This window comes from Gambusia affinis, linkage group LG01, assembly GCF_019740435.1.
Source record: "Gambusia affinis linkage group LG01, SWU_Gaff_1.0, whole genome shotgun sequence".
NCBI lineage: Eukaryota > Metazoa > Chordata > Actinopteri > Cyprinodontiformes > Poeciliidae > Gambusia > Gambusia affinis.
Window position 1 is genome coordinate 32307615 of NC_057868.1, and position 9890 is coordinate 32317504.

Below are 9890 nucleotides of genomic sequence, written 5' to 3' on the forward strand. Positions count from 1 at the left end.
TTTAAATTATAGCCAACGGCACAAACTAATTCATCATTTAGTAAAAAAAAAAAAAAAAAAAAAACATTATTTGACTCAGCGAGTTAAATAATTGTGACTATAGAATAAATTAGTAAAATACAGTTGACAATTATTTCTAGCGTCTAACACACGTAGTAATCAACAATTGTTTTGTTGAATAGTTTCTATTTAAAATATTTACACTTCCAAAAAAATTTAATAATTATGTTTTCAATATCTAATTTATTATTTGAGCTCTAAACTTTTATTTTATTGCATTCGGGTGTGTAAACAGGAAGCTACATTATTACATCTTGTGGCATTTTCTCATAAATGGCAATCTATGAGGAAATCGGGCCTAAAGAGGAAGTATGCTAATATATTATTCTAGGCCTTAAATCCAGGTGCTTTCTAGGTCCTAGCGCCGATGGACTACGACTCAGAAAGCATCTTTCATTATGAGTACTACAAATTATTTTCAGGTAATTAGCACTATAAGTAGAATACATCTAGTTCAATTTAATAAAGTTGGTCTAGATTTACGTCCTAAAATATTTTATTAAGCACATTGGTAGCACATGAACCGATATGTGCTATCCAAATGTGCTCAAAGTAAACATTTGGTCAGGTGTAGTTTTAGAATTGACGTCATTTGGTTTAAAAATTTAAATCTCACTTTAAAGGTAGATAGAGGTGTATAGAAAGCATTTCTGAACATATTTTCAGCTGAGTATGTCTGGATTTAGACTGCAGTGAAGCATTTAACATGATCAAAACCACCGTCTTCAATGAATCTCCAGTATCAGACCTTATTGAGGAGTTATATTGTCCTCATTCCTACTGTACAGTTCAGCTGACCCACTGCTTTTCCGTATTCACAACCAGCTATTTGAGGCATTCTACAAATACCACTTAATTCTATAAATCCATAAATAAAAGTTGTTTCCCATACCTTTAGGAAAATTTTTCAAAATGGTAAGTCATCCTGTTTCACTCCACAACTTTGTTGCTCTATCCCAATATCCCAAACCAATACACTGACATTTGTGGTTGTAATGCATTCAACTTACAGAGAAAAAGGGCTTTCGTCAACAACTTAAGTTTTTTAATTCATTAAGAAAAGGTCCAACATAAACAGAGCTGTTATTTTCATAGCCAGAACCTGGCTTTACATCTGGCAAAAAAAAAAAATTATCTGATCAAATATCTTGTGTAAAGTCAAAAGCTAAAACTGAAAAAGAAAGACATCGATTCTTAAACTGTTTATTAGAAAGATGTAGACAGTAAAAAACAAAAAACATTTTCACTGTAATTGAATAGTACTTGCTTCTCCTTACATTTTCAACAGTGCAAATATGATTTGGTCATTACTTATTTTAGTTCCAACAATGTCCAAAAACCGTGAGGGAAGTATGGGTTAAAAAAGAATAATAATAATTAAAAAAAAACTGTAGGAGAGCAACAAACCAAATAATTTTGAGGCTTAACCAAACTTTAACAGCTGCAAAACACTTTAATTTGCCTCTTCTCAGATATATTATGAGTACTACAAATGTGAAAGCTAGATGATATAATAAGAGAGGAGCTTTTAATAAATTCATCCAATTGATGGAAACCAAGTTGTTGCAGTAGGTGACAACTGGAGAAAAGCAAGTCATCCTGTGATGGTTTTAGATTGATCCAGGTTTACAGACATTTAACAAGTGAAAGGGGGACATGTAAGCTGCAAGATCAAGCTACAGATACAGGCTTCCTGGAAAACTAAATTACAGCACATGGAAGTCTTTAAAGGACCCAATCAGTCAATGCATCTAATTCTTAAATCATGAGATACACTACACTAGGTCGACTACCTTTAAAATCACAACATCGCCTACAGGGGGGGTCCAATCATTTTCCAAGCAACTCATTTGAAAAACTGCAACTTTTAACATGTATTGCTCAGTTAGGTACAACTATTCAGTTTTTCCCCAACAAATAAAATGTGTGCTTAGTTGTAATATTTAACATTAAAACAAGATACCCCAAAACAGGTGCAGTACAGCAAATGGACATGGAGATAGCTGCTCTGTACAATACCATGCAAATCAACCTTAGGTAGACTGACTGGTCAAAGAGTTTGGAGCTGAGGCTATGGATTTAAATATGGCTACTGACTCATATGTACAGTTGGTTGTCACTGTCTTCAGTTTCAAGATATACATTTGTTAAGATTTCTCCCTCATCCTCCGTTCTTCCATCTTCTTTACAACACCTTACTCCAAGTCCGGCATTTCTGAAAGTAAAAAATAGGCATCACTGAATCCATGCAAAGAAAATTACTGCTCTGGTTGCTCTCTGTAGAAATATTCATGAATACTTACTCTCATCGTCACTATCTGCAGATTCATCCTATAGTTTAAAGACAAACAAAAACGGAAAGATCAGATTAAAGAGATAAACTTGACTGTTAGCTTAAGAAAGCTGTAATGTCCCTCCCACTGGACATTACAGGGGGAGGGGTTGCCGTACAGTGTCAGATTTACTCAACAAAAATGTCCATAACAGAAATAAAATTACTTCTAGATTCGTCACTAGTTGCTTTTTAGGAGAAAATATGGTTAAATAATGCAGCCAAGTCAATAAGTGGATCCATAAATCCATCTTCATTCATGGTAAAGCTCAGTGTTTCTCTTGATTATGTTTCCAGATGGCAGACTATGTCCTCAAACTTGCTACCACCCCCTTAAATAAGCCTTTTTTTATTCCAGTCATCCAACATATTGGTTCAAATGTTGTCTTTAGGATTGGTGCTTTGGTAGGTAAACGTAATCGGTAAGATTATAAAAGGAAAATGTTTTCTGTAAGTATTTTTTTGAAATCCAGATTTTTATTTGAAAATGAGAAAGAGGAAATAAAGTCTGAAAATCATACCGTTACTGGGCCTGAAGAAATACTACAAAAAATACTAAAATTTTCAAATTGCAAGGATTTATTGAGTATGAGTTTTGATAAGCAAGTTTATTTAAGTTCACTAAAGATTGAAAACCTAGTAAAGCATAAAAAGTAAAACAAAAATGTATTAAGTCTTACATCATCTGCACCATCTGCATCAACATCTAGATTATCCAGGTCATCCTCTCCTCCCATGTTCCGCATCATCTGCAACAATAAAGTCAATATTACATTCATTATTTTATTTTTGTTCAAACAAGCTAATGCTACCAACTTAAAAGCTATCTTAAAACTGTCATAACACCAAGATCAGTATTTCTGGTACAATTGTTTGCGAGATGATAAAAATATACACCATGTGTACTGCAAGTAAGGGTTAACACCAACAGCACAGGATAACCAAAAACACAGCCATATTGAAAAAGCATTTATTTAATAACATGTTTGTATTATTCTTGTATTTACTAAATTTACAAAAACTGCATGCAAGTGTCATCAAATTTGAAGGTCAACATTTGAGGGGTTTAATATAAGACTGTGAATGAGCTTTATTATTCAAACTGAATTGCATTAAAAAAATAACTTAATGGGACTAATTCATATGAAGGCACCACAAGCCTCAATGGAGGAATTTTCTTTTATGTTCCAACTCAATAGTAGTTCTCTCAAAGCGCTTACATTTGAGAATTGATCAAAGTTGCCCATCTCCTCGTCTGAGTCGTCTTCCCAGTCCTTCCAGTTGTTGAAGTCGACGCTGAGCCAAGACACCTGTAAACAAAGAAGACCAGTATTATTATCTTTGCCTTATGCCTGTTTAAAAAGATGGATATAAATATATAAGTAATAAAATTGATGTTTCTTTTATTCAACATCTCAAACCAATCTCATCCTCAGCCAGGGATTAGTTTTTTTATAGTAACTGCTGTAATGGTATTATGAATTTCAGCAAGTTGAAAATCACTAGTGCTCAAGTTTTTCCGTAAGAATGAACCTGCTTTATTCTCAGTGTTTCATGCATATTTAACCAACCTTAGCCTTCTCCTTTGTTAGTCTTGGCCACGCCTTCCCCGGTTGTGCTTTTCGCAGATAGCACAAGACCGAACGATCTGTGCGGCTATGTTTGGATTCCTGCAACAAGAGAATCAGAGACAGAGGGAGGAAAAAAAAAAAAAAACTTTTCATGAAACTTTTCAGCACTGTGTCTATTTATTGAATAAAGCTGTAACTTACATTTTCATCAATAGCTTCAAAAAGATCTATTTGGTTCTCCAATTTAACATTATCAGTTCCAGCAACACAGCTGTGGGAGAAATTTGCAAGGATAAAGTGATCAATTTTATCTTTGTGCATGAATTTAACAATAATATTGTTATACACCCAACTATATGGACACCTACCTGAATCCACACTTCATTTTATCAAAGTTAACTTTAACATCTTTGCTGTCGGCCACACAGAACTCTATAAAAACAGAATCCCTCCTGTCGTACCACTTAGCAGTTGCTGGAAGCCTGAAAGAATAAGAATACACATAGAGAAGGTTAAGACTTCTTATAATTGTTCAATGAGAAGCAAAAGGCACAGACGCACTAATCAGTTATCTGAATTGACTCAGACTGTTAAATAATCGGTTAAAAACTGAAATAAAAACTGATTTTTAACAACTTCCACCATTTTCAATTAAAGCGTCAAACGACATATGCTTTGTTACATCAACACAGATAGTGTTGCAATGCCTTAATTTTCAAAACCACAACTTCTACCAAAGAACCTGCAGAATATTTCTCTTGAGTGTTATAGACCTGAGAAAAAAAAAAATAAAACCCTAAGGAAATTGGTAACCTGCAGGCCGAAAGATTAAATGAAACTGGAAATTGGCATCAGCCAGGAAAAGCCTAGTCTGGGAATCTGCCATTTCAGATGAAACCAATCATGGTAAGTGGCATAAATCAAGTTTTGGTTAATTACAGTGCACACATTTAATTACAAAACCATATTTCATAACATTTAAGGGCTGGCCATCATTTTTATTAGGACTAAATAGTCACATCAGTGGTTTTTCTGCATCTAAATCACATCTCTTACAAAAAAAAATTCTTACTGATCTTCAGCTGGGAGAAAACCAAAATATATGCTAATGTGCAGTTGTAATGACAAATTCTCAATCGGGAAACACGGTTTTGGGAGTGTAATCTCATTAAAGTTCTCATTATTTTTAAGCTTTTTATCACACAGCAGAGGTAACTACAGACTACCTGTATCAACACACACCAAATGTTTTTGCTACTGATGTCTGTAAGAACAGATGGCCTTCAACAAGACCTTGTGTCAGGTTGCCACAGAGCCTCAAGTTACGGACTCTTCCCTGACAAAAGTAAAGTATTTGTGCATACTCAAGCATGACAAGTCTAATTAAGATCAGTCGTCCTCAATTATTTTTATTCATAAGCCTGACATGTTAGTCTTATTAAACTAATAATTCATTAAGTTATTGACTACTATAGAAAGGCTGGTGTTTCAACAAAAGGGAAACGTTTACATATGACAGCATAATTGTCATTACTCCGCTGATCCGACTGATTTAATGTTTTTATCATTGGGTTTCATGTTTCTGAATGATCTGGTCCAGCCTCAATTACACATTCTTTTAAATACTTAATCAATGACTGCCTTTTTGTCAATAAAAGAAGCAGTCAGGTCCTCACAAAAAACAAACAGACCCTTTATCTACACATTAAAAAAATATTATAAAATGGTGTTTAATTTAACTACTTAACAGCAACACAAAAAACAGACAGTTTTTAAAAAGTGCATTGAAAAGGAAGGAAAACCCTGATTACATGGTATAGGAGCTTCTTTTTTGTACACATGTTGAAACATTCAAGCTATCTGGGCTGTCATGGGTGTTTGAACCTCAATCTGGCTGAGATGGCCCTAAGCAATTATGAATACTTTTCAGGATATAAAAATGAACTTTTCTACTTGTATCCCTTTAAACCAGTGTTTCTCAATTCCAGTCCTCACACCCCCCTGCCCTGCATGTTTTAGGTGTTTCCTTTCTGCCACACACCTGGATTGAAACTTTGGGTGATTAACAGGCTCCTGCAGTACTTGGTGGCTGCAGAAGACCTCATGCAATCATTTGAATCAGCTGTTCTGGTGTAGAGGCACATCTAAAACATGCAGAGCAGGGCGGCCTGAGGACTGGAATTGAGAAGCACTGCTTTAAACAGTTACATGCATCTCCATTGTAGTAGGGTAGGCAGTCTGAACACCTTTTTAACCAAGTATTCTGACTGGTGAATATTTTTTATTTATATTTTGAGTTGACATTGGAACTCAAACATCGTCATGTAGTGCAACTCCACTCAAAATTAGCTAAAGAATGATCTGATACCTTTGATCAAATCTCTATATACATCCTGTTGCTTGACATAAACTAGTTCTATGGGTTTCATTTGTGCCAAAGGTAACTAAATTCCACGTGTTAATTCACATGGGGGCCATCTGTTTATTCTGAATACAAATAAAAGCATATGAACAAGGAATTTTTTTAAAATATACAAGTAAAAAGCACCAGAGCTATTAGCTGCCTGGTGTGATGTCATCAGAACCACGTGCACATAGACGCTTGCTTTTAAGAGGGATCATTTCTTTTAACCAATTAAAACTAAAAAGGAAAATTATACAACGAAATGTAATTCGATAGGAGGCAAACCATTTCTAAAGAGAGTTTGGTTAATTACACAGCTAAGTTTAGCTAGCAGCTTTAAGTTTCTGAGTATCTAACTGCTCTCTCTTAAAATAAAGTAGCAATTAAAGACTTGGATTTGCTATTAAAATCCATCAGATTTTCTGTTCAGCGGGAACATCCTGACTACTTCCACACCCCTGGTGCTAATCTAATGACTGACCCTTCCAGAAGTCTCAATGAGCACAGCTAGCTATGCTAACAAGGCTACTGTCCTCACTGAAACCATGCGGTGCCCCCGCAGAGCCCGCAAAAAATAGCCAACTTCCCGGTTTAACGGCGGGCTTACTGGATATTATTGTAACCGGACACTGCTAGCTTTTCACATGTCAGGTTAAAGTCAGGTTAACGTCAACAAGCTCTCAGTACATATAAGCAAGGCCAAACCTCCCGCCTTTGCAAAAGCATGTTATGAGGGCAGCGACACCAAAGCTACCGCACTTTCCACACGATGCCTCCTCCCGTTCACTCCCCACAACTTACATTTCTCGGCGTGAAGTGGGCTTCTTTATAGAAGATAAACCAGCCTTAGAAGAAAAATTATAATGCTTGTTTTCTTTTCTTTTTTTAAAAAAAAAGAAACCGCTGCTCACACACGACCCGGGCAAACGCCGCTAGCTTGTGGGATACACGCTGGATTTTCTTACGTACACTGGAATGAGAATAGCAGAACTGACGCAGTCGGAAGTGAAGTAGATGTTTCTAGAGCTTTCAGCCACAGCCGCCAATGATTGAGAGGCGGGGCGATTCACGGCGTAACCTGTAAAGTCCAAGTCATGCTCGCTATGCTTTCAGTGAAATACAGTTTGATAAATTATTTACGGACAGGAAAAATAAGTGTGTGCAAAATCAAGTAATATAATTTAAAACATTTAATTTCCATTTGGGATTAATAAAGTATTTGATTTTGAATGATCATATCTATTAATTTAAAGTGACTTGTTTTATTTTTCGCACAACAAAACTATCTCACGCGTATAACGACGTGCATTGCAGATAGAGGAAAAGAAAACATCAGGGCACTGACGTTAATCCAAGAAATGTTTAAGAAAAAACGTATGAACACCAAAGTCGAAACTTTGCGAGAAAAAAACGAAGAAATTTTCAGGATTTTTTATTTTTATTTCTGAGCTCTAAAAGACAAGATTTTGCAAGAACAAAAATTTTGAGAAAACATTTTTAAGAAATTCTATAGATAAAACGTATAAAAAGTCCGTAAAGTCGAACATTTTCGACTTTTTAAATTAGATTGAACTCAATTTTTGGGGGGAGTTTTTTGGAGCTCTACAATTTATTGGGATATCTTAACATTTTTAATATTTAGATTTTTGAAACTCAGAAATTTTACATTTTTCTTTGGACATTTGGAACTCATAAATTTCCAAGTTTGTTCTGGAAAATTTCTGAGATTATTCTTAAAATGCCTGAGTTTGGGCGGAAATGTACAAATTTATTCTATCTACAATTGCCCTAATGTTACTCACGTGGTTTAAAGATAACGCGTAAAACTGTAAGATTTGGTGAAAACGTAAGCAGTATTTTAAGACATTCTTACATGTGCCAGAAATTATAGATCAACACAAAGTATAACATGTTTGCTAGGCCAGAGGGGCCAGATTTTCCACCATGGCTCAATAACTTTGCCTGGAAATGATGATGTGGATATAAAAACCAAAATGCAGATTTTAGCTATTTTTTCATGGACTATATTTGCATTAAGTTTCCACAAGGAAATGACAAAAAGTACCATTATTACTCTTCCAATCTGTTTTACCATTGGAAATGGCAAAATGTTTTTGTTTTGTTTTGTTTTTAACATCACTTTCCATTTCAGCGTCCAAAGAAAATGTATCCACCCACTTTTTGATAAAGGATTTTTATTATTATTTATTTTAAAGACTAAAATAGAAATAAAGATTCTGGTTCTTTAAAATGACATTTCCTTTAATTAATACTGAAAGTTTATCTGGAAAAAAAGTCATGTGACATTTGCAGCTTTAAATTAGTTTTATAAAATGAAGATCTTTTTTTTAGGTCGTGTAAAACAATTTCAGGAAAAAAGAAAAAATATATATAGGAATAGTAGTCAAACACATAAAAAATTAACAATTCAGTTCTCTAGAGTTTTAGCTATTAATTTCTATCAAGTCATTAACTGATATGCACTGATATTACAATGCTATCAATTTGGCAAACCAAGACAGTGTTGTCATGACTGTAAGCCTCTGATAGGTTAATAAAACTCTTGTGGATTATACAAAATAAATACAATAAGATATTGGGAAGATAATTGCAGACCACTTCATATCTGGCTCCTTCCTGTGTAAAACCTTGTTTTGAATATCTAATAGAGAAGTTGACTTTTAATAGATAGACCTGTTATGAATTTGAATATTCATCCAAATATTCCCTTATCCAAAGTTCCCTTAGCAAATCTTGTTAAATTCTGTTTTGATTCCATTCTCAATTGATAGTAGTGGTTACTAATACACAGGGCCGGCCCAAGGAAAAAGCAACCTAAGCAGCCACTTAGGGCCCCAAGGCCACTAAGTGGCCCCTTCAGTGGAGCTGATTTTTTTTTTAAATTTTTTATATATAATAATTTCTATCATTATATCAAAAACACACAATATCACAATTAAGTGATTTGTTTTTACAATTATATATTTGATAGTGTAGAAATTATTATTTTATTGATAAAAAAGAATGAATAAATTGCTCTTGGGGGCCTCTGGTGGCTGCAGTAGGTCATACACGCTTTGCTGGTAACATGAGGTGCAGTGTAATGTGTGGTGAGCAAAACAATGTCTCAAGAAAAGTCAAGAGTAAGGTTTGTTGTAATGTAATGTAAAAGATTTGTAAAGCTGCTAATAGAAAATTAGTTTGATACCAACCTGGAACGGTCCAGTTCAATAGCCAAACATTTATGCTACGGTCTTTTTCCTGCTTGGCTGTCAAACCTCATACAGACAGATTTTTAACCTTTTGCTGATGAAGATTAGGGGATAAGATGGGCTTCACATGTAAGTATCAGCAGGTCACGATCCCCCAAAATTAAAGAAATGCGAGCCCAGAAATCAACTGGTCGATAAATCAGTTGGCCAATAAATGTGTCCTGTATTATACATGTATATAAGGTAAACAACACTGCCAGACATGCAATAAGGTTATAGCAGGTGTGTGAATGATCGGACTGCTGATTGCA

At 34.7% G+C, this 9890-nt stretch overlaps 1 protein-coding gene across 2 annotated transcripts; it reads right to left on the minus strand.

Annotated features, from left to right (window-relative positions):
• Positions 1 to 1247: 1247 nt before the first annotated feature.
• Positions 1248 to 7374, minus strand: ptges3b (prostaglandin E synthase 3b (cytosolic)). 2 transcript variants are annotated; one of them, XM_044130156.1, is made up of 8 exons: positions 7169 to 7374; positions 4332 to 4445; positions 4165 to 4234; positions 3964 to 4062; positions 3613 to 3702; positions 3073 to 3141; positions 2364 to 2391; positions 1248 to 2275 (listed from the first exon to the last, which is right to left on the minus strand). In XM_044130156.1, coding segments are annotated over exons 1-8 (492 nt in total). In that variant the 5' UTR covers positions 7171 to 7374; the 3' UTR covers positions 1248 to 2255. The 2 variants fall into 2 exon arrangements, with proteins under 2 accessions (XP_043986091.1, XP_043986081.1); XM_044130146.1 differs by lacking the exons at positions 1248 to 2275; positions 2364 to 2391 and having other exon boundaries at positions 2986 to 3141.
• Positions 7375 to 9890: the final 2516 nt, after the last annotated feature.